This window comes from Salmo salar, chromosome ssa09 (genome assembly GCF_905237065.1).
Source record: "Salmo salar chromosome ssa09, Ssal_v3.1, whole genome shotgun sequence".
NCBI classification, from domain to species: domain Eukaryota; kingdom Metazoa; phylum Chordata; class Actinopteri; order Salmoniformes; family Salmonidae; genus Salmo; species Salmo salar.
In genome coordinates, this window is record NC_059450.1 from 44,936,656 (window position 1) to 44,964,029 (window position 27,374).

General features: G+C 45.5%; 2 protein-coding genes across 2 annotated transcripts in view; one reads left to right on the top strand and one right to left on the bottom strand.

The window, feature by feature from the left end:
- The window catches only part of si:ch211-132f19.7 (adenylate cyclase type 8), a 30,432-nt gene extending 14,344 nt beyond the window's left edge, over window positions 1–16,088 (top strand). Inside the window, exons 5-22 of the mRNA XM_045723706.1 lie at window positions 979–1,207; window positions 1,465–1,614; window positions 1,779–1,909; window positions 5,017–5,128; window positions 5,300–5,427; window positions 6,115–6,514; window positions 7,003–7,191; window positions 10,065–10,165; window positions 10,848–11,049; window positions 11,600–11,689; window positions 11,776–11,942; window positions 12,283–12,364; window positions 12,909–13,067; window positions 13,210–13,356; window positions 13,540–13,632; window positions 14,187–14,301; window positions 14,371–14,495; window positions 14,603–16,088. Of these exons, the coding sequence (XP_045579662.1) occupies window positions 979–1,207; window positions 1,465–1,614; window positions 1,779–1,909; window positions 5,017–5,128; window positions 5,300–5,427; window positions 6,115–6,514; window positions 7,003–7,191; window positions 10,065–10,165; window positions 10,848–11,049; window positions 11,600–11,689; window positions 11,776–11,942; window positions 12,283–12,364; window positions 12,909–13,067; window positions 13,210–13,356; window positions 13,540–13,632; window positions 14,187–14,301; window positions 14,371–14,495; window positions 14,603–14,887 (2,905 nt within the window). The 3' untranslated portion in view covers window positions 14,888–16,088. The remainder of the gene's footprint in view (window positions 1–978; window positions 1,208–1,464; window positions 1,615–1,778; window positions 1,910–5,016; window positions 5,129–5,299; window positions 5,428–6,114; window positions 6,515–7,002; window positions 7,192–10,064; window positions 10,166–10,847; window positions 11,050–11,599; window positions 11,690–11,775; window positions 11,943–12,282; window positions 12,365–12,908; window positions 13,068–13,209; window positions 13,357–13,539; window positions 13,633–14,186; window positions 14,302–14,370; window positions 14,496–14,602) is intronic.
- Window positions 16,089–23,899: 7,811 nt separating this feature from the next.
- LOC106570739 (beta-3 adrenergic receptor) overlaps window positions 23,900–27,374 on the bottom strand; it is a 38,753-nt gene continuing 35,278 nt past the window's right edge. Inside the window, exons 4-5 of the mRNA XM_045723714.1 lie at window positions 25,643–25,738; window positions 23,900–25,440 (exon numbers count right to left, since the gene is read on the bottom strand). Of these exons, the coding sequence (XP_045579670.1) occupies window positions 24,171–25,440; window positions 25,643–25,738 (1,366 nt within the window). The 3' untranslated portion in view covers window positions 23,900–24,170. The remainder of the gene's footprint in view (window positions 25,441–25,642; window positions 25,739–27,374) is intronic.

Genomic DNA, 27,374 nt, shown 5'->3' on the forward strand with positions numbered 1-27,374 from the left:
TGATGCTGCCACCCCCGTGCTTCACGGTTGGGATGGTGTTCTTTGACTTGCAAGCATCCTCCTTTTCCCTCCAAACATAACGATGGTCATTATGGCCAAATAGTTATATTTTTGTTTCATCAGACCAGAGGACATTTCTCCAAAAAGTACGGTCTTTGTCCCCATGTGCAGTTGCAAACCGTAGTCTGGCTTTTTTTATGATGGTTTTGGAGCAGTGGCTTCTTCCTTGCTGAGCGGCCTTTCAGGTTATGTTGATATAGGACTCGGTTTACTGTGGATATAGATAATTGTGTAGCTGTATCCTCCAGCATCTTCACAAGGTCCTTTGCTGTTGTTCTGGGATTGATTTTCACTTTTCGCACCAAAGTACGTTAATCTCTAGGAGACAGAACGTGTCTCCTTCCTGAGCGGTATGATGGCTGCGTGGTCCCATGGTGTTTATACTTGCGACTATTGTTTGTACAGATGAACATGGTACCTTCAGGCATTTGGAAATTGCTCCCAAGGATGAACCAGACTTGTGGAGGTCTACCCTTTTTTTTCTGAGGTTTTGGCTGATTTTATTTTTATTTTCACATGATGTCAAGCAAAGAGGCACTGAGTTTGAAGGTAGGCCTTGAAATGCATCCACAGGTACACCTCCAATTGACTCAAATGATGTCAATTATCCTATCAGAAGCTTCTAAAGCCATGACATAATTTTCTGGAATTTTCCAAGCTGTTTAAAGGCACAGTCAACTTAGTGTATGTAAACTTCTGACCCACTGGAATTGTGATACAGTGAATTATAAGTGAAATAATCTGTCTTTAAACAATTGTTGGAAAAATGACTTATCATGCACAAAGTAGATGTCCTAACCGACTTGCCAAAACTATAGTTTGTTAACAAGAAATGTGTGGAGTGGTTTAAAAACGAGTTTTAATGACTCCAGACTACGTGTATGTAAACTTCCGAACTTCAACTGTATGTGGTCCTAGGTACATGGCTGTAGCCAGCTGGTTGTCCCAGACAGTGCAGGTGTTGGGAGGTGTGGTGGGGGGTTTGGAGAAGGACCAGGCCTGGTACGTCCTCTTCACGCTGTTCTCTACCTACACCCTCCTGCCCCTCCCCTTGCTCTGGTCCCTCTCCACCGGCCTGCTCACCGCCACGCTGCACCTCCTGGTGGAAACCGTTCACCACTACGACGACACCGCGCTCTACAGAAAGGTCAGAGGTCAACTCAGACTCCCTCCCTCTGCCTTCCTCTCTCTTCCTGACTATCTTTCATGCTTCTCCTCCTCCTCTTCTTCCTCCTCATTTTCCTCTTCCTCCTCCTTTTTGTGTGTGTGTGTGTGTTTGGTCTCAGGTGTGATTAGTGTGTACTAACCGTGTGTGTGTGTGTGTGTGTGTGTGTGTGTGTGTGTGTGTGTGTGTGTGTGTGTGTGTGTGTGTGTGTGTGTGTGTGTGTGTGTGTGTGTGTGTAGGTTCTGGCGAAGGGCTTGTTGTACCTGGGTATGAACACAGCAGGTTTGTTCATCCACTACCTGTCAGACCACACACAGAGACAAGCCTTCCTGGAGACACGACGCTGCATTGAGGGACGAGTACGCCTGGAGAGGGAGAACCAGAGACAGGTAGAGAGAGAGAGAGACCGTGTGACTGACAGACAGACAAACAATATCACAGGGTGATTGACTGATTGTTGGGAAGGGCCCGTTAGTAAGCATTTCACTGTTATTCTCTACACCTGTTGTTTACCAGGCATGTGAGTGAGTCACACGGTATCTGTCCTCCTCAGGAGCGCTTGGTGAACTCCATCATTCCGCGGTTCGTTGCCTTGGAGATGATCGCTGACATGTCCAACATGGATGATGACCTGTTGTCACAGCAGTTCCACAAGATTTATATTCACCAGTACAAAGACGTCAGGTAAACACACACACATCTACTGTACACACACACATCTACAGTAAACACACATCTACAGTAAACACACATACATCTACTGTACAAACACATCTACTGTACACACACACACATCTACTGTAAACACACACACATCTACTGTAAACACAGACACATCTACTGTACAAACACGTCTACTGTACACACACATCTACTGTAAACACACACACATCTACTGTAAACACACACACATCTACAGTAAACACACACACATCTACTGTAAACACACACACATCTACTGTACACACACATCTACAGTAAACACACACACACACACATCTACAGTAAACACACACACATCTACAGTAAACACACACACATCTACTGTAAACACACACACATCTACAGTAAACACACACACATCTACTGTAAACACACACACATCTACTGTACACACACATCTACTGTACACACACATCTACAGTAAACACACACACACACACATCTACAGTAAACACACACACATCTACAGTAAACACACACACATCTACTGTAAACACACACACATCTACTGTACAAACACATATCTACAGTAAACACACACACACACATCTACAGTAAACACACACACACATCTACAGTAAACACACACACACACACACACATCTACAGTAAGCACACACACATCTACAGTAAACACACATCTACAGTAAACACACACACATCTACAGTAAACACACACACATCTACAGTAAACACACACACATCTACAGTAAACACACACACACACACACACACACACACATCTACTGTACACACACACATCTACAGTAAACACACATCTACAGTAAACACACACACATCTACTGTACACACACACATCTACTGTAAACACACACACCTCTACTGTACAAACACATCTACTGTACACACACATCTACTGTAAACACACACACATCTACAGTAAACACACACACACACACACACATCTACAGTAAACACACATCTACAGTAAACACACACACACACACATCTACAGTAAACACACACACATCTACAGTAAACACACACACATCTACTGTAAACACACACACATCTACAGTAAACACACACACATCTACTGTAAACACACACACATCTACTGTACACACACATCTACTGTACACACACATCTACAGTAAACACACACACACACACATCTACAGTAAACACACACACATCTACAGTAAACACACACACATCTACTGTAAACACACACACATCTACTGTACAAACACATATCTACAGTAAACACACACACACACATCTACAGTAAACACACACACACATCTACAGTAAACACACACACACACACACACACATCTACAGTAAGCACACACACATCTACAGTAAACACACATCTACAGTAAACACACACACATCTACAGTAAACACACACACATCTACAGTAAACACACACACATCTACAGTAAACACACACACACACACACACACACACACACACATCTACTGTACACACACACATCTACAGTAAACACACATCTACAGTAAACACACACACATCTACTGTACACACACACACATCTACTGTAAACACACACACCTCTACTGTACAAACACATCTACTGTACACACACATCTACTGTAAACACACACACATCTACAGTAAACACACACACACACACACACACACACACACATCTACAGTAAACACACATCTACAGTAAACACACACACATCTACTGTACACACACACACACACACATCTACAGTAAACACACACACATCTACTGTACAAACACATCTACAGTAAACACACATATCTACAGTAAACACACACACACACACACACACACACACACACACACACATCTACAGTAAACACACACACACACACATCTACAGTAAGCACACACACATCTACAGTAAACACACATCTACAGAAACACACACACATCTACAGTAAACACACACACACACACATCTACAGTAAACACACACACACACACACACACACACACACACATCTACTGTACACACACACATCTACAGTAAACACACATCTACAGTAAACACACACACATCTACTGTACACACACACACATCTACTGTAAACACACACACATCTACTGTACAAACACATCTACTGTACACACACATCTACTGTAAACACACACACATCTACAGTAAACACACACACACACACACATCTACAGTAAACACACATCTACAGTAAACACACACACATCTACTGTACACACACACACACACACACATCTACAGTAAACACACACACATCTACTGTACAAACACATCTACAGTAAACACACATATCTACAGTAAACACACACACACACACACACACACATCTACAGTAAACACACACACACACACACACACATCTACAGTAAGCACACACACATCTACAGTAAACACACATCTACAGAAACACACACACATCTACAGTAAACACACACACACACACACATCTACAGTAAACACACACACACACATCTACAGTAAACACACACACACACATCTACAGTAAACACACACACATCTACAGTAAACACACACACATCTACTGTACAAACACATCTACTGTAAACACACACACATCTACTGTACACACACACACACACACACACATCTACTGTACAAACAAATCTACTGTAAACACACACACATCTACTGTACACACACACATCTACTGTACAAACACATCTACTGTACACACATCTACAGTAAAACACACACACACACACACACACACACACACATCTACAGTAAACACACACACACATCTACAGTAAACACACACATCTACAGTAAGCCCACACACATCTACAGTAAACACACATCTACAGTAAACACACACACATCTACAGTAAACACACACATCTACAGTAAACACACACATCTACAGTAAACACACACATCTACAGTAAGCACACATCTACAGTAAACACACACAGGCTTGATCCAGGTCCAGAAAGCTTGTTAAGCTGGTTTTCAAGTCCTGGACTGAAAAGCATTGAATCTTCTCCATTGAAAGCTGTTTTTCATTCCAGTACTAGACCTTGTCTGGGTTTTGTCTGCCCTGTGTAATATATTTATCTCTTTCTCTGCAGTATTCTGTTTGCTGATATAAAAGGCTTCACATCTCTGTCCATGGTCCTGTCGGCTCAGGAATTGGTCCGGACGCTCAATGAGCTGTTTGGACGCTTCGACCGCCTGGCTGAGGTGAGACTGTACGGTCATGTTATCCTGAACTCAGTAAGCAATTCATGAAATTCAATCAGAGTATGTTTCATTTGTTTGTGTGTGTGTGTGTGTGTGTGTGTGTGTGTGTGTGTGTGTGTGTGTGTGTGTGTGTGTGTGTGTGTGTGTGTGTGTGTGTGTGTGTGTGTGTAGGAGCACCACTGCATGCGTATCAAGATCCTTGGGGACTGTTACTACTGTGTATCTGGAGTCCCAGAGCCAGAGACGGCTCACGCCCGCTGCTGTGTTGAGATGGGCCTCTCCATGATCAGCACCATAAAGTACAACACACACACACACACACAACCAACTATGTATACACACACACACACACACACACAACCAACTATGTATACACACACACACACACACACACACAACCAACTATGTATACACACACACACACACACACACACAACCAACTATGTATCACACACACACACAGACACACAGACACACACACACACACACACACACACACAACCAACTATGTATACACACACACACACACACACACACACACAACCAACTATGTATACACACACACACAACCAACTATGTATACACACACACACACACACACACACACACACAACCAACTATGTATACACACACAGACCACACACACACACACACACACACACACACACACACACACACACACACACAACCAACTATGTATACACACACACACACACACACACACACAACCAACTATGTATACACACAACCACAACCACACACACAAGCACAAACACACAACCACACACACACACACAACCACACATACACACACACACAACCACACACACACAACCACACACAAAACCACTCACACAACCACACACACTAGTCATGATCAAAACTTTTCACCCCAACTTTAATCTGGAATTCATCAATATTGTTATAATATATTGTTCCTAGTAGATTGTGTTTTCAACAGTCTGTCTCTCCTTGCTGACCTGTAGGTATGTACGAAGGGAGCTGAAACATGAGGTGGACATGCGTATCGGTGTCCACTCTGGCTCAGTGCTGTGTGGGGTGCTGGGGCTGCAGAAGTGGCAGTTTGACGTGTGGTCCTGGGATGTGGACATCGCTAACATGCTGGAGGTAGGAGGGGTGCCGGGTCGTATCCACATCTCCCGGGCAACGCTGGACTGTCTGGGCGGGGTCTATGAGACGGAAGAGGGGCGTGGCCACGAGAGGAACGAGTTTCTACGGAAACACAAAATCGACACGTTCCTGATTCGCCACGCGCCCACGGAGGAGGCTCCTGCCAAGAATGCTCGCCGGCCCAGTCGAGATGACACCATTCATGCTGGCTGGAGTACTGAGCTGCCGTTTGGAAACATCATCGGAATGAACTGTGTAGGTGACCTCTAACCTCTGCCTCCTAACCTTTACCCTCTACCTCAGAGCGGAAGAGGCAAAGCGAGAGGGCTGAGTGCGACCCCAAAATCTGTCAGTGCAAAAATGAAGAGCTAAGAAGTTTGAATTGGGGGATTGTTGGTATGGAGAACAATGAGAGAGTGTCGAATTTGGTCAACATATACTCAAATTGCTAATTATGTGAGGCTTATTTGATCCAGTAGAAGTTTTATAATTCTTAGGTTATGACGACTGGACTGATGTACTGTACGTGGACGCATGTGGCATCCTGGAAACTTTGAGAAAAGCAATTTTGTGCCTGGATGCTCATTGGCTAGAATTTTCCCACCTGCCTCCAGCCTCTTCCCACCTGCCTTCCGCCTTTGCTGACATTTATTCTCATTGTTAGAGAGTCTATTGTCAGTTATAGATCCTCTTTGTCTGGCCTTTACCTAACCTTTGACCCCTAACCTCTCACCCCTGACCAGATCCTGGCGACCTTCAGTAACGGCTCTCTGGCCCAGTTACCTAACCAGCTGGCGGCTCAGCGGACGGGGACGCGTGAAGTCAACAAGAGGATCCGCCGGGCCATCGAGGTCCGGAGCAGCGAACGCATGAGACAGGAACACATCACCACCTTCACACAGGAGTTCAAGGACACACACATCGAGGGCAAGGTAGGGGCCCACAACAGAAACACACACATCGAGGGCAAGGTAGGGGCCCACAACAGAAACACACACAGAGGCAAGGTAGGGGCCCACAACAGAAACGCATACAGAGGGCAAGGTACAGTGGTTGCTCTACTAAAAGTTTTGCGATTATGCTGCGGGACTTAGAGGTAATTTGTGGTTTAGTACGTTACCCTGTGCTAAGAGCCTCGGCATGACCCTGGACAACACCCTGTCGTTCTCCGCTAACATCAAGGCGGTGACCCGATCCTGTAGGTTCATGCTATACAACATTCGCAGAGTACGACCCTGCCTTACACAGGAAGTGGCGCAGGTCCTAATCCAGGCACTTGTCATCTCCCATCTGGATTACTGCAACTCGCTGTTGGCTGGGCTCCCTGCCTGTGCCATTAAACCCCTAGAACTCATCCAGAACGCCGCAGCCCGTCTGGTGTTCAACCTTCCCAAGTTCTCTCACGTCACCCCGCTTCTCCGCACACTCCACTGGCTTCCAGTTGAAGCTCGCATCTGCTACAAGAACATGGTGCTTGCCTACGGAGCTGTGAGGGGAACGGCACCTCCGTACCTTCAGGCTCTGATCAGTCCCTACACCCAAACAAGGGCACTGCGTTCATCCACCTCTGGCCTGCTGGCCTCCCTACCTCTGCGGTAGCACAGTTCCCGCTCAGCCCAGTCAAAACTGTTCGCTGCCCTGGCACCCCAATGGTGGAACAAGCTCCCTCACGACGCCAGGACAGCGGAGTCAATCACCACCTTCCGTAGACACCTGAAACCCCACCTCTTTAAGGAATACCTGGGATAGGATATAGTAATCCTTCTAACCCCCCCCCACAAAAAATATTTAGATGCACTATTGTAAAGTGGTTGTTCCACTGGATATCATAAGGTGAATGCACCAATTTGTAAGTCGCTCTGGATAAGAGCGTCTGCTAAATGGCGTAAATGTACTTCATTGCTCCAGACAAGCGCAAGGGGGGGAGTTAGAGAACTAATTATGATTTTGGGTCCCAAGGCACTACTCTGTCTCTAACTGACAATGAATGGGCGACATAAACCAAATAAGACTGATAATTGTACACGACTTCAGTATTACTTACTAAAACTGTTGTTACACTAAGGTTTTTATTCTAAGAGAAACTTAGACTGCAATTAGGGTGTGGAAATGTTAGGATTATTTTGCTCTTACTGTAGTCCTATAGCCTACTCCCGACCGGTCACGTTGTACAGTGCCCGAGTGGTGCAGCGGTCTAAGACACTGCATCGCAGATGCCGGTTCGATACCCGTGCCGGCCACCACCGGAAGACCCATGAGGTGGCTTTTGGTTTCTCTCCCTCTAAAAACAGAAATATATCATTCTAAATAACAAACTAGCTTTATTTACAAATTAGTGAGAATGTCTCACCCCATGTTCAAGAATGGCCTTTTCTCACTCACTCTTGGTTAAATGAAAACGAAATCTCCATAATATAGTTTTTTTTTAACAAAGCGATTATTATTATTAATTCATTTAGAATGATATAAAAGCCCCTTAGATATTCTCTCAGATGCTAAAATTCCCCTTAGATATTAATATTAGAATCCTCCAATCCTGTAAATGTAATTATTGGCGGAGAGTCACGTTATTGAAAATAATCTTTTTCGACATACTGTAGGTCTACTGTAGGAGACATGAGTCTCACTAGTGTTGAGTAATGTGCTGTTAAAAGTGGTGTAGGTCTTATTTATTTAAAAAGCATATTGAAGTTAGAAGCAATACCCGCTGTGGTCAACTATTTCAGCGCCGTTTCGCGCTGCTCTGAGACAAGCTGGGGACTGGTCTTGATAAATCAATGAGATTTTTATTTTCACTGAATCACCATTTGGGTATTGGTTAGACTACAATTAGGGTGTGGAGATGTTATCCTCTTAGTACTGTAGCCTACTCCCGACCGTCACGTTGTAGAGCGCCATATTTTCCATTCAATCCTAACGGAAACCCTAAGGGTGTCGTTTTTCTTGGAATAGAAACATAATATTAAGCAAATTAATTAAGCAAAATCAATCTCATATACTATGTTCTTACAAAAAATGTAAGGCTATCAAATGCTTCTCAAAAATGCCCTCTGGTGGTCAAACTAGCATTAATGGCAACAATGGGTGACAATTAAATAACTTGCCATAGAATTCTGCGGCAGCCCGCAAGGTGTGCTGCAGTATGACGCAACTTTTAAAGGGGGAACCACTGTAGGGGCCCGCAACAGAAGCACATACAGAGGGCAAGGTAGGGGCCCACACACACTCAATTGATGGACAGATGGCCTTACATTCTCTTGCAAAATGTCTTGATAAACTTGGGAATTCATTTTTCCCCATCGATGACTTTACAATTGGGATGCGGTTTTGATGTTGCTGTGCTGTGCCTTTTTTCTCCACACATAGTGTTGTGTGTGTTGTGTGTTCCTTCCAAACAACTCAACTGTAGTTTCATCTGTCCACAGAATATTTTGCCAGTGCTACTGGAACATCCAGGTGCTCTTTTACGAACTTCAGACTTGCAGCAATGTTTTATTTGGACAGCAATGGCTTCTTCTGTGGTGTCCTCCCATTTAACACCATTCTTGTTTAGTGTTTTACGTATCGTAGACTCGTCAACAGAGATGTTAGCATGTTCCAGAGATTTCTGTAAATCTTTAGCTGATACTCTAGGATTATTCTTAACCTCGTTGAGCATTCTGAGCTGTGCTCTTGTAGTCATCTTTGCAGGACGGCCACTCCTAGGTAGAGGTGGGTTGATGGGTGGGTGGGGAGGTGGGTTGATGGGTGGGTGGGAAGGTGGGATGATGGGTGGTATAATTGAGGAATGTTTCTCTCTTCTCAGTTTTCCCAGATGCGTGATGAGATGTTCAAGTCAAACCTGGTCTGCTCCTTCATCATGCTCCTCTGCCTCATGGGTGCACAGACCCTCGTCCCCGCCGCAAGGTGTGTTCTTTATTTAATTAGAAGTATGAGATTATCTTTTACTTCATTTATTAAAGATATTTAGAGTAATCTTTCTCAACCGCTCACATGCTTCTCTCTCTCTTCTTCATCTGATCCTCTCCTCCTCCTCCTCCCTGTTTCTCTCTATTCATCGTCTGATCCTCTCCTCCTCCTCCTCCTGTTTCTCTCTCTTCATCGTCTGATCCTCTCCTCCTCCTCCTCCCTGTTTCTCTCTCTTCTTCATCTGATCCTCTCCTCCTCCACCTCCTCCGTGTTTCTCTCTCTTCATCGTCTGATCCTCTCCTCCTCCTCCTCCCTGTTTCTCTCTCGTCACTGTCTGATCTTCTCCTCCTCCCTGTTTCTCTCTCTTCGTCTGATCCTCTCCTCCCTGTTTCTCTCTCTCTTCATTGTCTGATCCTCTCCTCCTCCTCCTCCTCCTCCCTGTTTCTCTCTCTTCATCATCTGATCCTCTCCTCCTCCTCCCTGTTTCTCTCTTCATCGTCTGATCCTCTCCTCTACCTCCTCCCTGTTTCTCTCTCTTCATCGTCTGATCCTTTCCTCCTCCTCCTCCTCCCTGTTTCTCTCTCTTCATCGTCTGATCCTCTCCTCCTCCTCCTCCCTGTTTCTCTCTTCCCCTCTCCATCCTCAATCTCTCCGACCGACACACTCACCCCCCTCTCAGACTGTGTCCTATGCTGGTTCAGTTTGGAGTGTGTGTGTGTGTGTATGTGTTGCTGCTGGTGGTGGTCCTAGCTGAAGAGTTTAAACAGAGCCCTCTAGCGCTGCAGTTCCTGTGCTGCTGGATCAACGAGACCAAGACTGTCAGAACACTACTCACGCTCACCGCCATTATCATCAACTTTGGAGTGGCCTCATCTGATATAGTGAGTTTATTGTTATACACAATGACCAATATGTTCTGTATCCTCAACGATAACACACAATGACCAATATGTTCTGTATCCTCAACGATAACACACAATGACCAATATGTTCTGTACCCTCAACGATAACACACAACGACCAATATGTTCTGTATCCTCAACGATAACACACAATGACCAATATGTTCTGTACCCTCAACGATAACACACAACGACCAATATGTTCTGTATCCTCAACGATAACACACAACGACCAATATGTTCTGTATCCTCAACAATAACACACAACGACCAATATGTTCTGTATCCTCAACGATAACACACAACGACCAATATGTTCTGTAATCTCAAACCATTATCCGATCTGTTGTTTCATGAAGGTTTGCCTCTCTGCTGCGCTATAAACTTGTTTTGAAGTAGCTGCGGTTTGATTGTGTGTGTGTGTGTGTGTGTGTGTGTGTGTGTGTGTGTGTGTGTGTGTGTGTGTGTGTGTGTGTGTGTGTGTGTGTGTGTGTGTGTGTGTGTGTGTGTGTGTGTGTGTGTGTTCTAGCTGTGGTGTGTAGAGTCTGAGATGGACCCTAATAACAGAAGCAGCTCCCAGCAGCACACCTGGCCTGTCAACATCTGTACACACCCTGAGGTAACACACACACACACACACACGCTTAGATTTTGATTGGTCAAGAAGGTTTTGATCCATTTTCTGACTGTCTCTGTCTTCTGTAGTTCCTGGTTTTCAGTGGGGTGGTTGCCATGGTGTCGTGTGCTGTGTTCTTCAGGCTGCACTGTCTACTGAAGCTAGCTGTGTTACTTCTGGCCATAACTGTCTACACGTACCTCATAGAAGTCAGCTACCACTCGCTGTTTATACGCCAGACCTCTGAAAACACCAGGTACTGAATAAACACACACACTGGTGACCGTTTGGTTGTGTGTAGTGTGCGTGTGTGTTTGTGGTGACTGTCTGGTTGTGTGTAGTGTGTGTGGTGACTGTCTGGTTGTGAATGTCCCTTGTAGGCAGCAGTACCTGAGGAGGAAGGATGTGTGTAGTGTGTGTGGTGACTGTCTGGTTGTGTATGTCCCTTGCAGGCAGCAGTACCTGAGGAGGAAGGATGTGTGTAGTGTGTGTGGTGACTGTCTGGTTGTGTATGTCCCTTGTAGGCAGCAGTACCTGAGGAGGAAGGATGTGTGTAGTGTGTGTGGTGACTGTCTGGTTGTGTATGTCCCTTGCAGGCAGCAGTACCTGAGGAGGAAGGATGTGTGTGTCCTGCTCATGGCCATGTTTGTGGTGGCTGTAATTTACAACAGTAGACAGGTAGGACATGGGCTCTGTCCTCTACTCCTCCATCTTCCCTCTCTCCTCCCTACTCCTCTTCTCTCCTCCCTAATACTCCTCCCTCCTAATCCCTCTCGCCGCTCTACTCCTCCTCTCTCCTCCCTACTCGTCCCTCCTCTCTCTCCTCCCTACTCCTCTTCTCTCCTCCCTACTACTCCTCCCTCCTAATCCCTCTCGCCGCTCTACTCCTCCTCTCTCCTCCCTACTCGTCCCTCCTCTCTCCTCCTCCCTACACCTCTCTCCTCTCTACTCCTACTCTCTCCTCTCTCCTCCCTACTCCTCTTCTCTCCTCCCTACTCCTCCCTACACTTCATCCCTCCTCCTCCTCCTCTCTCCTCCCTACTCCTCTTCCTCCTCCTCTCTCCCCTCTCCTCCTCTCCCTCACACCTTCCTACTCATCTTCTTTCCTCTACGCTCCTCTTCTCGCCTCCTCTTGTCTCCTCCCTACGCTTCCTCTCTCCTCCATACCCCTCCCTTCACCTACACTACTGCATGTGATGGTTGTTGTTCCCCTCCTGTCCAGTTGGAGGCGACGGCGCGGCTGGACTTCCTGTGGCGTCTGCAGGCCAGACAGGAAGTAGAGGACATGAAGGAGTTGAGGGAACATAATGAGTGTTTACTCTTCAACATTCTGCCTTCACATGTCGCACAGCACTTCCTAGAGAGAGACCGCAACAATGAGGTGTTTTGTTTTGTTTAAGTCTCTGTTTTCAGTTCTAGAGCAGGCCATCTTGATGTTAACGTGTGTGTGTGTGTGTGTGTGTGTGTGTGTGTGTGTGTGTGTGTGTGTGTGTGTGTGTGTGTGTGTGTGTGTGTGTGTGTAGGATCTGTACTCCCAGTCCTATGCGCGTGTGGGGGTGTTGTTTGCGTCCATCCCCGGGTTTACAGACTACTATGAACAGAAAGAGTTGATCCATCAGGATGTGGAGTGTCTACGGCTTCTCAATGAGATCATAGCTGACTTCGACGAGGTTAGAATCAAATCTACACACGCCGTTTCTCTGTGATAGGTTACCAGCGTACAATTACTTTGTTTTCTAATATCCACCTCTCTCTCTGTCTCTCTCTGTTTCTGTCTCTCACTGCCTCTCTCTCTCTCTGTTTCTGTCTCTCTCTCTCTCTGTTTCTGTCTCTGTCTGTCTCTCTGTATCTAGTTATTAGATGAGACATATTTCCAGGACATTGAGAAAATCAAAACCATTGGCAGCTGTTACATGGCTGCTTCTGGCCTCTCCCCTGACCAACAGGTCAGCCCTCTTAGTGTCACAGGGTTGGGCTCCTTTGGGTTGGGCTCCTTTGGGTTGGGCTCCTTTGGGTTGGGCTCATCTGGGTTGGGCTCATCTGGGTTGGGCTCATCTGGGTTGGGCTCCTTTGGGTTGGGCTCACCTGGGTTGGGCTCAAAGTGATTTGAATTTAAAATACAGAAATAGAGTGTAGTTTTCAGTTTATTGAATAGACATTGAACATAAATGTCCTTTTTTCAATTATTGAATTGGAATTTCAGTTTACTTCCTGAATAGACTGCCTTCAATTCGACCTGTTTAGTGTCTTCTATTCACCTGGCTTCATTCTGTTCGAAGTAGGACTTTGACTTTACATTTGAGTAGAATTAAGTATGAATAGTAAAATGGTGTGTGTGTGTGTGTGTGTGTGTGTGTGTGTGTGTGTGTGTGTGTGTGTGTGTGTGTGTGTGTGTGTGTGTGTGTGTGTGTGTGTGTGTGTGTGTGTGTGTGTGTGTGTGTGTGTGTGTGTGTGTGTGTGTGTGTGTGTGTGTGTGTGTGTGTGTGTGTGTGTGTTGTAGCAGTGTGGTGATGAGTGGCGTCACCTCAGTGAGCTGGTGCTGTTTGCCCTGGAAATGCAGGAGACGCTCAAACGAATCAACACACACTCTGGAAACAGCTTTCAGCTCCGTGTTGGTGAGAACACACACACACACACACACACACACACACACACACACCTTTACCTCTGACCTGTTTGTGTAGGCATAGCCCATGGTCCAGTGGTGGCTGGAGTGATAGGGGCCACTAAACCTCAGTATGACATCTGGGGAATGACCGTCAACCTGGCCAGCCGTATGGACAGCACCGGGGTCAGTGGACGCATACAGGTAGGCCTGTGTGTGGGCGGGTAACAGAGGTTTGGCTTTGGCGTGTTAATATGTGGGTTAATGTGCGGTGCTGTGTGTGTGTTTGTGTTTGCGTGTGCGTATCCCAGGTCCCAGAGAGTACCAGTCATGTCCTGGTGGAGCGCGGCTTTGTTCGCGAGCTGAGGGGGGAGATCTACGTGAAAGGTGTGAGCGAGCGGCAGGGCAACGTCAAGACGTACTTCGTGAGGAGCCGCGAGTCGTGTTCCAGCAACGTGGAACGCAGTGTGAACCGCGGGGGTTTGGGCCTGGGAAGGAACACTCTGTCTGCTCTGGTCTTTACCCTGGTCCAGACCAGGAAGAGAGAGACACAACGAGAGGCTAACGGAGGGTTCCATCTGCTGGAGGTCTCATAGACCTGGGGCTGTATATCACATAGAGAAAGAGAGACAATTCAGCATATCCTCTCCCTCGTTTGTTGGATTAAAACTGCTTTCTATGGTGGATTACCTAAAATGGAGAGTGGAGGGGGGGGGGGGGGGGTACAGGCTACAAGAGAGACACTAGAGGAGGGGAACGGAAGCTCCTCTTCTGGACGGCAGGACAGAGCAGAGTACTCTATAGCAGTGGTTTCCAACCTTTCTCTGTTACTGTACCGACCAACTGAATTTTGCTCTGCCCGAAGTACCCCTATAGTACGTCATGGGTCTTCTCAAGTACCCTCGGTGTATTGGCCAAGTTCCCCCTGGTTGGGAATCACATGGACGACAGCACAGAGCAGAAAACGGACCAGTTGACAGTTGGATATACTGCTGTCTGCCACCAACAGAAATACAGTGGATTATATACTGCTGTCTGCCACCAACAGAAATACAGTGGATTATATACTGCTGTCTGCCACCAACAGAAATGCAGTGGATTATATATTGCTGTCTGCCACCAACAGAAATACAGTGGATTATATACTGCTGTCTGCCACCAACAGAAATACAGTGGATTATATACTGCTGTCTGCCACCAACAGAAATACAGTGGATTATATACTGCTGTCTGCCACCAACAGAAATACAGTGGATTATATACTGCTGTCTGCCACCAACAGAAATACAGTGGATTATATACTGCTGTCTGCCACCAACAGAAATGCAGTGGATTATATATTGCTGTCTGCCACCAACAGAAATACAGTGGATTATATACTGCTGTCTGCCACCAACAGAAATACAGTGGATTATATACTGCTGTCTGCCACCAACAGAAATACAGTGGATTATATACTGCTGTCTGCCACCAACAGAAATACAGTGGATTATATACTGCTGTCTGCCACCAACAGAAATACAGTGGATTATATACTGCTGTCTGACACCAACAGAAATACAGTGGATTATATACTGCTGTCTGACACCAACAGAAATACAGTGGATTATATATTTAGTGTACAAAACATTAAGAACACCTGCTCTTTCCATGACATAGACTGACCAGGTGAAAGCTATGACTCTTTATTGATGTCACCTGTTAAATCCACAGACAGGTTAAAGACGGATTTTAAGCCATGAGACAATTGAGAGTGTATATGTGCCATTCAGAGGGTGAATGGGGAAGACAACATATTTAAGTGCCTTTGAACGGGGTATGGTAGTAGGGTCCAGGTGCACCGGTTTGTGTCAAGAACTGCAACGCTGCTGGGTTTTTCTTGCTCAACAGTTTCCTGTGTGTATCAAGAATGGTCCACCACCCAAAGGACATCCAGCCAACTTGACACAACTGCGGGAAGCATTGGAGTCAACATGGGCCAGCATCCCTGTGGAACGCTTTTGACACCTTGTAGAGTCCATGTCCTGATGAATTGAGGAAGTTTTGAGGGGAAACTCAATATTAGGAAGGTGTTCTTAATGTTTTGAACACCAACAGCAATACTGTGGGTTATATACCACCGTCTGCCACCAACAGCAATACAGTTTGATTTGAATTTACTTTTAATTAACCTCAACAGTCATAAACTATCTCTAGCATTTACTCGGCATGGACTTTAATAACTCAAGGGCTGATGGGACATATCTATCCAGGACATTCTAAAGCACTGCTGCTTTCGTGTTTGTTGCTTTTTTCCCCCTTTAATGGTTACAGTCAGAGCTTTACTGTGTATGTCTGTTAAGGATAGGACCTGGGGAAGGTCAACTGACCCTAAATCTGTGTTTATGAATAAATTAGGACCTGGGGAAGGTCAACTGTGCCTATATTCACAAAGCATCTTGGAGTAGAAGTGCTGATCTAGGATCTGTCCATATACCCTCATTCAATCTGATCTAGGATCTGTCCATATACCCTCATTCATTATGATCTAGAATCTGTCCATATACCCTCATTCATTATGATCTAGGATCTGTCCATATACCCTCATTCATTCTGATCTAGAATCTGTCCATATACCCTCATTCATTATGATCTAGGATCTGCCCATACACCCTCATTCATTCTGATCTAGGATCTGTCCATATACCCTCATTCATTATGATCTAGAATCTGTCCATATACCCTCATTCATTATGATCTAGAATCTGTCCATATACCCTCATTCATTATGATCTAGGATCTGTCCATATACCCTCATTCAATCTGATCTAGGATCTGTCCATATACCCTCATTCAATCTGATCTAGGATCTGTCCATATACCCTCATTCATTATGATCTAGGATCTGTCCATATACCCTCATTCAATCTGATCTAGGATCTGTCCATATACCCTCATTCATTATGATCTAGGATCTGTCCATATACCCTCATTCATTATGATCTAGGATCTGTCTATAATCTTTTTGTTGTTCATATTTAAAAGGCTAAACTGATCCTAGATCAGCACTCTTACTCTGAGATGCTTTGTGGAAACGAGCCCTGATCCTAGACCTCTGTCTTTGAGTAACAAGTGGATTTGCATTGCCTTAGAGAAGGAACTAAAGTAACTGTAATCTTAATTTGATTACCCTGTTGTTGCAGGAAATGTCCTGCACAGCAGTAATGCTAACTTTTAGTGTATTTAAGGTTTAAAAATGGTTAAGTTTGTATTATCCATTTTAAAATATCATACTTGATTTGCTCTAACAAAAAAATATATCAACCCCTACATAATAATGTACATTTCCTGTTGCTGCAGGATTATTTCCCTGCTGTGAGAAACTGGTCAAATTAAGATGTGTATACTTATTTACATGAATTTTTTGTACATATGAACAGTAACTCTTGATACAACTACAAATCTATTAAATACAATTTTAAAACTATCACACTCTGTCTGACAAATGATGTTGACGTCGCTGACTCTCACTCTCTCTTTTGGCATATGACTCATTAATTCACTCACTCACTAATTCATTCACTCATTCACTCACTCATCTATTTATAAGAATACGCCATGTTCTACTTCATCTTAATCTTACCATTGGCATCTCTCACCAAGCCTAGCTCTTTTCAGTGTTAGCCATAAGACTAAGCTGCTGTCCCTAAAGTCAATTTAATTGCCAAAATGATAAAACCTAATTAGCCCACTCCTGTCTATACAGAAATATATAAAATCATTCAAAATAGGCTACTAAAGCATGAGGACAGAGGATCATGAACTTTTTTTTATGTTTTAAATTGCATTGCCTACATTCGGAAGGAAAGGCAGCATGCGTAATTTGGGCATGCCGTGCTACAAATACCAATTACATTTCTTGTCATGAATCTTGCCTTGGAGGCAGAATTTAGCGATTTCCGATAGATGAGCCAGCTACAAATTCAAAATTAGCTATATCATAAACATTCATAAAAATATGAGTTTGCGGTATGGTTAGGGTTAAGGTTTGGTTTAAAATAGGATTGTAATTACATGTTGGCTGTGCCGTCTAGTGAGCACTCTGCAGAGCTGCCTCCAGGGCAGGATTCATCCCAGTAAATGCCAACCTGTGTCCAGCAGAAGCATACATTTCTCATTTTATGATGCTTATATCACCACAAGCATTGGCTTCTAGTCACATACAGACAGAGATATAGAGGGACCGTGCACAAACAGACAGAGACCGTGCACGTGCAGAGACAGACAGAGATATAGAGGGACCATGCACGTGCACAGACAGAGATATAGAGGGACCGTGCATAGACAGAGCTCTACATGTGCAGACAGAGCACATGACCCTTTGTTTCCAGTCTCCAAAGTGGAGAGTACCACAGCCCTGCTCAATATGCCTCAGCTAACCCTCTTGTCCAACCTCCCACACATGCGGTGACCTCACCTGGTTTAATTGATGTCAATAGAGATAAAACCTCTCTCATCGTCACTCAATGCCTAGGCTTACCTCAACTGTATTCACATCCTACCATACCTTTGTCTGTACATTATGCATTGAATCTATTCTACCGCGCCCAGAAACCTGCTCCTTTTACTCTCTGTTCCGAAAGTACTAGACGACCAGTTCTTATAGCCCTTAGCCGTACCCTTATCCTACTCCTTCTCTGCTCCTCTGGTGATGTAGAGGTTAATCCACATCCTGCAGTGCCTAGCTCCACTCCTATTCCCCAGGTGCTCTCATTTGTTGACTTCTGTAACCATAAAAGCCTTTGTTTCATGCATGTTAACAGTAGAAGCCTCCTCCCTAATTTTGTTTTATTCACTGCTTTAGCACACTCTGACAACCCGGATGTCCGGGAAGGCCACCAAAAAACCCAAACTTTCCATCCCTAACTATAACATTTTCAGACAAGATAGAACTGCCAAAGGGGGCGGAGTTGCAATCTACTGCAGAGATAGCCTGCAGGGTTCTGTCTTACTATCCAGGTCTGTGCCCAAACAATTTGAGCTTCTACTTTTTAAAATCCACCATTCCAGAAACAAGTCTCTCACCGTTGCCGCTTGCTATAGACCACCTTCTGCCCCCAGCTGTGCCCTGGACACCATATGTGAATTGATTGCCCCCATCTATCTTCAGAGCTCATGCTGTTAGGTGACCTAAACTGGGACATGCTTAACACTCTGGCCATCCTACAATCTAAGCTTGTTGCCCTCAATCTCACACAAATTATCAATGAACCTACAAGGTACAACCCCAAATCCGTAAGCACACGCACCCTCATAGATATCATCCTCACCAACCTGCCCTCCAAATACACCTCTGCTGTCTTCAACCAGGATCTCAGCGATCACTGCCTCATTGCTTGCGTCCATAATGGGTCTGCGGTCAAACGACAACCCCTCATCACTGTCAAACGCTCCCTAAAACACTTCAGCGAGCAGGCCTTCCTAATCGACCTGGCCCGGGTATCCTGGAAGAATATTGACCTCATTCCGTCAGTAGAAGATGCCTGGTTATTCTTTAAAAGTGCTTTCCTCACAATCTTAAATAAGCATGCCCCATTCCAAAAAATCTGAACCAGGAACAGATATAGCCCGTGGTTCACTCCAGACCTGACTGCCCTTGAACAGCACCAAAACATCCTGTGGCGTACGGCATTAGCATCAAATAGCCCCCGCGATATGCAACTTTCAGGGAAGTCAGGAACCAATATACACAGGCAGTTAGGAAAGCAAAGGCTAGCTTTTTCAAACAGAAATTTGCATCCTACAGCATAAACTCCAAAAAGTTCTGGGACACTGTAAAGTCCATGGATAATAAGAGCACATCCTTCCAGCTGCCCACTGCACTGAGGCTAGGAATTACTGTCACCACCAATAAATCTACAATAATTGAGAATTTCAATAAGCATTTTTCTACTTCTGGCCATGCTTTCCACCTGGTCAACAGCCCTGCACCCCCCAAGGCAACTTGCCCAAACCTCCCCCATTTCTCCTTCACCCAAATCCAGATAGCTGATGTTCTGAAAGAGCTGCAAAATCTGGACACCTCTCTTTCTAAAATTATCAGCCGAAATTGTTGCAACCCCTATTACTAGCCTGTTCAACCTCTCTTTCGTATTGTCTGAGATACCAAAAGATTGGAAAGCTGCCATGGTCATCCTCCTCTTCAAAGGGGGAGACACTCTAGACCCAAACTGCTACAGACCTATAGCTATCCTACCCTGCCTTTCTAAGGTCTTCGAAAGCCAAGTTAACAAACAGATCACCGACCATTTCGAGTCCCACCGTACCTTCTCCACTATGCAATCTGGTTTCCGAGCTGGTCATGGGTGCACCTCAGCCACGCTCAAGGTCCTAAACGATATCATAACCGCCATCGATAAGAGACAATACTGTGCAGCTGTATTCATCAACCTGGCCAAGGCTTTTGACTCTGTCAATCACCACATTCTTATCTGCAGACTCAACAGCCTTGGTTTCTCAAATGACTTCCTCGCCTGGTTCACCAACTACTTCTCAGACAGAGTTCAGTGTGTCAAATCAGAGGGCCTGTTGTCCAGACCTCTGGCAGTCTCTATGGGGGTGCCACAAGGTTCAATTCTCGGGCCGACTCTTTTCTCTGTATACATCAATGATGTAGCTCTTGCTGCTGGTGATTCTCCGATCCACCTCTACACAGACGACACCATTCTGTATACTTCTGGCCCTTCTTTGGACACTGCGTTAACTAAACTCCAGATGAGCTTCAATGCCATACAACTCTCCTTCCATTGCCTCCAACTGCTCTTAAATGCAAGTAAAACTAAATGCATGCTCTTCAACCGATCGCTGCCCGCACCTGCCCGCCCGTCTAGCATCACTACTCTGGCGGTTCTGACTTAGAATATGTGGACAACTACAAATACCTAGGTGTCTGGTTAGACTGTAAAAACTCTCCTTCCAGACTCACATTAAGCATCTCCAATCCAAAATTAAATCTAGAATCGGCTTCCTATTTCGCAACAAAGCATCCTTTGCTCATGCTGCCAAACATACCCTTGTAAAACTGACTATCCTGCCGATCCTTGACTTCAGCGATGTCATTTACAAAATAGCCTCCAACACTCTACTCAGCAAATTGATGCAGTCTATCACAGTGCCATCCGTTCTGTCACCAAAGCCCCATATACTACATTTACGTCATTTAGCAGACGCTCTTATCCAGAGCGACTTACAAATTACCCACCACTGCGACCTGTATGCTCTCATTGGTTGGCCCTCGCTTCATATTTGTCGCACAAACCCATTAGCTCCAGGTCATCTATAAGTCTTTGCTAGGTAAAGCCCCACCTTCGCTCACTGGTCACCATAAGCAGCACCCATACCATAGCCCGCGCTCCAGCAGGTATATTTCACTGGTCACCCCCAAAGCCAATTCCTCCTTTAGCCGCATTTCCTTCCAGTTCTCTGCTGCCAATGACTGGAATGAATTGCAAAAATCCCTGAAGCTGGAGACCCATATCTCCCTCACTAACTTTAAGCACCAGGTGTCAGAGCAGCTCACAGTCATTGCACCTGTACATAGCCCATCTGTAAATAGCCCATCCAACTGCCTCATCCTCATACTGTTCTTTATTTTTTCCCTCCTTTGCACCCCAGTATCTCTACTTGCATGTTCATCTTCTGCACATCTATCACTCCAGTGTTTAATTGCTATATTGTTATTATTTCGCCATTATGGCCTATTTATTGCCTTACCTCCCTTATTTTACCTCACTTGCACACACTGTATATAGACTTTTCTCTATTGTATTATTGACTGTATGTTTGTTTATTCCATGTGTAACTCTGTGTTGTTGTTTGTGTCGCACTGCTTTGCTTTATCTTGGCCAGGTCACAGTTGTAAATGAGAACTTGTTGTCAACTAGCCTACCTGGTTAAATAAAGGTGAAATTAAAATAAATTAGGATTTGTGGCACCACGGAGGAAGTTGTTTAACAAGTTACTATCTCCTGAATTAAACTCTATAAGGTGTATATCGATTACATCGATAAACAGTCGTCTGATTAATCATTACCACCTTTCATATCATTCTGAACAGTCTGATTAATCATTACCTCTTATCATATCGTTCTGAACAGTCTGATTAATCATTACCTCATCATATCATTCGGAACAGTGATTAATCATTACATCTTATATCATTCTGAACAGTCTGATTAATCATTACCTCTTATCATATCATTCTGAACAGTAATCTGATTAATCATTATCTCTTATCATATCATTCTGAACAGTTGAAACCTTTTTGGATTTGCAAAACCCCCAGCCTTGTTCATTATTCAGTACACACAAATTGGTTTAATTGTGTATTTACTAGCTAACTAAATAATAATACAGAATACACACACACACTTACATGAGACAAAGGTCCCTAATGGACTGACAAAATATGGTGGCTATACACAATGAATGAAGAGGGGTGGGGAGAAGAGAGAGGGAGAAAAAGGGACACTTATTATGGACACTTTCTATAACTATTCTCCCATGAATCATACACTTTGCACATAAACCGCTGCCCATTTGGTGTAAGAAATCATGAATGTATTTACGTGTGAAATGCCTTTGTTCGTCATTTATCACTTTCGGAACCAATCCTTCTTGGAAAAGGGTTTTAGTGGGGTTTCCTGTGGGTGTAAGGCTCTGATTGTCCACAAGAGGGCACAATGTCCTCCTTCTTAGTTGTCTGGTCTCCATGGGTGTTCATTCCTCAGAACAACTAATCAGCTGTACCAGTGATTGTCTGAGGTGAGCTTCTCGCCTCTTCCTCCTCATGTTGGCATTCAGGATTCAGACCACGATGGACATGAGCTGAAGCTCTTCGTCTCTCTGATCCAAAGGAAGGTGAGTTAATTTCTTCACCTCGTGTTGAGGTTGAAAGCGTCAACCATTCAAAACGTGCAGCTCTCCGCCTCATGTTTCCTGGTCTAATGTTAATTTCATGGGCAATGCTTCTTATGCACTCTCATCAAAGGAGACGGCTCCGTCCGTCCGTCTGACACGCTCTCCAACTTCACTCGGGGCGTGGCTACTTACTTACGAACAGTTCATAGGAGATGGATTCTCTTATACCTCATAAAATCACATTCCTACCTTAACAAAAATGCTTGAATAATTTTTCATATTCTATGCACAATGTATTCGATGGAAACTTGACAGATAAAGGGGTTTTTCTTTCTAAGTTACAGTATTTTCATCCATACAGTTATTAATAACATCTCAAAATGAAAAGCAATATTATATTAGTTTTCCATATCTCCCCACTGACCATTCCCCACATTCTTTATGTTAGAGTTATTGTTCCATTATCCAAGGGACATTCCTTGAGCCAATACTGGAGGGTAAAGAGAAAAAGTCTCCCTCACTTGTAATATACGATAGGGTGTGAACGGTCGATGATCCGGCAGCTCCCCCACTCCCCTCTGTGGGGGAGAGAGAGGCCTGGTTAATGTCACCCCCCCCCCCCCGACATGGCAACGAGAGACTACTACTTGACTGACCCAGAATAATTCAACTACTTGATGAGACTGACACAGAAATTAGAGAGTATGAAGCGTTGTTGTCATTGAAGAATTAGCTTTTATTTTAATTTGCCATAATGTACAGAGCTTGTCTGCTAAATAAACATTACAATCCTCTGGATGAGGTATCTGATTGTGTAATGTTGTGTGTGTGTGTCATTAAGTGTGTGTGTGTCATGCAGTGTGTGTGTCATGCAGTGTGTGTGTGTGTGTGTGCAGCAGAGCGCCCTCAGTGTGTGTGTGTATCATACAGTGTGTGTGCAGCAGAGCACCCTAAGTGTGTGTGTGTGTGTGTGTGTGTGTATCATGCAGTGTGTGTGCAGCAGAGCGCCCTCAGTGTGTGTCTGAAGGACCTCATGCGATAGGCGTAGAGCAGCGGGTTAAGGGCAGAGTTGGCGTGGGACAGCAGTATGGCTGCCAGGGTGAGGGGCAGGGGCACGTGACAGCGCGGGCACATCAACGTAACACAGTTCAGGAAGTGGAGAGGCAGCCAGCACAGCATGAACAGGAACAACACCAGGAATAGAGAGGTGGCCTTCCTCACCTCACGACGCATACGCACCGCTCGTTTATACTCGCTGCCGCCGGACCCACACCTGGCCTTTACTGGACCTCGAGACTCAGACTTGGATTCACTGGCTACCACAGACCCAGAATCAGTTCTAACACACCCACTAGCATGGCTAGTCATCTCCCCAGCATTTCCACTCCAACTCTCACCCTCTGGCCATTTATTCCCAGCTCTTCCCCACACTGCTACCCCACTAACACCCCAAGCCTCAACCCTAGTCCTCTTTCCAGCCCCAGCCTCAACCCTAGTCCTCTTTCCAGCCCCAGCCTCAACCCTAGTCCTCTTTCCAGCCCCAGCCTCAACCCTAGTCCTCTTTCCAGACCCAAACTCAACCCTAGTCCTCTTTCCAGCCCCAGCCTCATCTTCTCTGCTCCCAGCCCCAGACCCACAATCCCTGGTATCAGCCCTGGCTGGTCCACTCTCTCCATCCCTGGTATCAGATCTGGCTGGCCCACTCTCCTCCTCCCTGGTATCAGCCCTGGCTGGTCCACTCTCTCCCTCCCTGGTATCAGACCTGGCTGGTCCACTCTCTCCATCCCTGGTATCAGACCTGGCTGGTTCCCTCTCTCCATCCCTGGTATCAGACCTGGCTGGTCCACTCTCTCCATCCCTGGTATCAGACCTGGCTGGTCCACTCTCTCCATCCCTGGTATCAGACCTGGCTGGTCCACTCTCTCCATCCCTGGTGTCAGACCTGGCTGGTCCACTCTCTCCATCCCTGGTATCAGACCTGGCTGGTCCACTCTCTCCATCCCTGGTGTCAGACCTGGCTGGTCCACTCTCTCCATCCCTGGTATCAGACCTGGCTGGTCCACTCTCTCCATCCCTGGTATCAGACCTGGCTGGTCCCCTTCCGGCTGCGATGCGTCTGAGCTGCTGTCTGACCGTGAGGAAGATGTGACCGTAGATGATAAACATAACCACCAGGGGAACCAGCACGCAGCCCAAGAAGTTGAAGTAGACCATATAACTCAAATCGACCACACAAGGGAACAGACAGGCCCTGCAAAAAAATAGTGAAGACATTACACTTTTAATTTTAATTTAATACATTATTTTTGATAGAAATTAGTTAGCGTATCATTTAAATTTGAAAGTTCAAGTAAACCATATATTGGTGACAACCAAGTAGTTACAGATTGTAAGATTAACATTTAAATACAGATTTAAAGATGAAAAAGGTTCAACAATATGATGATACGTACCCAGAAGGTGGCAGTGATCCGTGCCAGCCCATCAGAGGGATGGAACCAGAGAGTAGGGCCAGACACCAGGTGAGGATCAGGGCCAGTCGGGCGTTCCTGATGGATATTTATTTTTGGGTTAAAACAATTAGAATGGTTTAAATACAGTTTTAAAAGTACAAAAGGAACCCAGAGGATGACACATGAAAGTGTAAAAACACTTATTTCCAATGTGGTCCTGGGTGTCGGCCAATGCAGGACATAACAAATACATGGAAAACACATGGCTAGCAGCTAACTAGCCCTATCCACCTGGGCGGCCTATGATCAGCAGCTAACTAGTCTACATCCACCTGGGTGGCCTATGATCAGAAGCTAACTAGCCCTATCCACCTGGGTGGACTATGATCAGCAGCTAACTAGCCCTATCCACCTGGGTGGACTATGATCAGCAGCTAACTAGCCCTATCCACCTGGGTGGACTATGATCAGCAGCTAACTAGCCCTATCCACCTGGGTGGACTATGATCAGCAGCTAACTAGCCCTATCCACCAGTGTGGACTATGATCAGCAGCTAACTAGTCTACATCCACCTGGGTGGACTATGATCAGCAGCTAACTAGCCCTATCCACCTGGGTGGACTATGATCAGCAGCTAACTAGTCTACATTCACCTAGGTGGCCTATGATCAGCAGCTAACTAGTCTACATTCACCTGGGTGGCCTATGATCAGCAGCTAACTAGCCCTATCCACCTGGGTGGCCTATGATCAGCAGCTAACCAGCCCTATCCACCTGGGTGGACTATGATCAGAAGCTAACTAGCCCTATCCACCTGGGTGGACTATGATCAGCAGCTAACTAGTCTACATTCACCTAGGTGGCCTATGATCAGCAGCTAACTAGTCTACATTCACCTGGGTGGCCTATGATCAGCAGCTAACTAGCCCTATCCACCTGGGTGGCCTATGATTAGCAGCTAACTAGCCCTATCCACCTGGGTGGCCTATGATCAGTAGCTAACTAGCCCTATCCACCTGGGTGGACTATGTTCAGCAGCTAACTAGCCCTATCCACCTGGGTGGACTATGATCAGCAGCTAACTAGCCCTATCCACCTGGGTGGACTATGATCAGCAGCTAACTAGCCCTATCCACCTGGGTGGCCTATGATCAGCAGCTAACTAGCCCTATCCACCTGGGTGGACTATGATCAGCAGCTAACTAGCCCTATCCACCTGGGTGGACTATGATCAGCAGCTAACTAGCCCTATCCACCTGGGTGGACTATGATCAGCAGCTAACTAGCCCTATCCACCAGTGTGGACTATGATCAGCAGCTAACTAGTCTACATCCACCTGGGTGGACTATGATCAGCAGCTAACTAGCCCTATCCACCTGGGTGGACTATGATCAGCAGCTAACTAGTCTACATTCACCTAGGTGGCCTATGATCAGCAGCTAACTAGTCTACATTCACCTGGGTGGCCTATGATCAGCAGCTAACTAGCCCTATCCACCTGGGTGGCCTATGATCAGCAGCTAACCAGCTGTATCCACCTGGGTGAACTATGATCAGCAGCTAACTAGCCCTATCCACCTGGGTGGACTATGATCAGCAGCTAACTAGTCTACATTCACCTAGGTGGCCTATGATCAGCAGCTAACTAGTCTACATTCAACTGGGTGGCCTATGATCAGCAGCTAACTAGCCCTATCCACCTGGGTGGCCTATGATCAGCAGCTAACTAG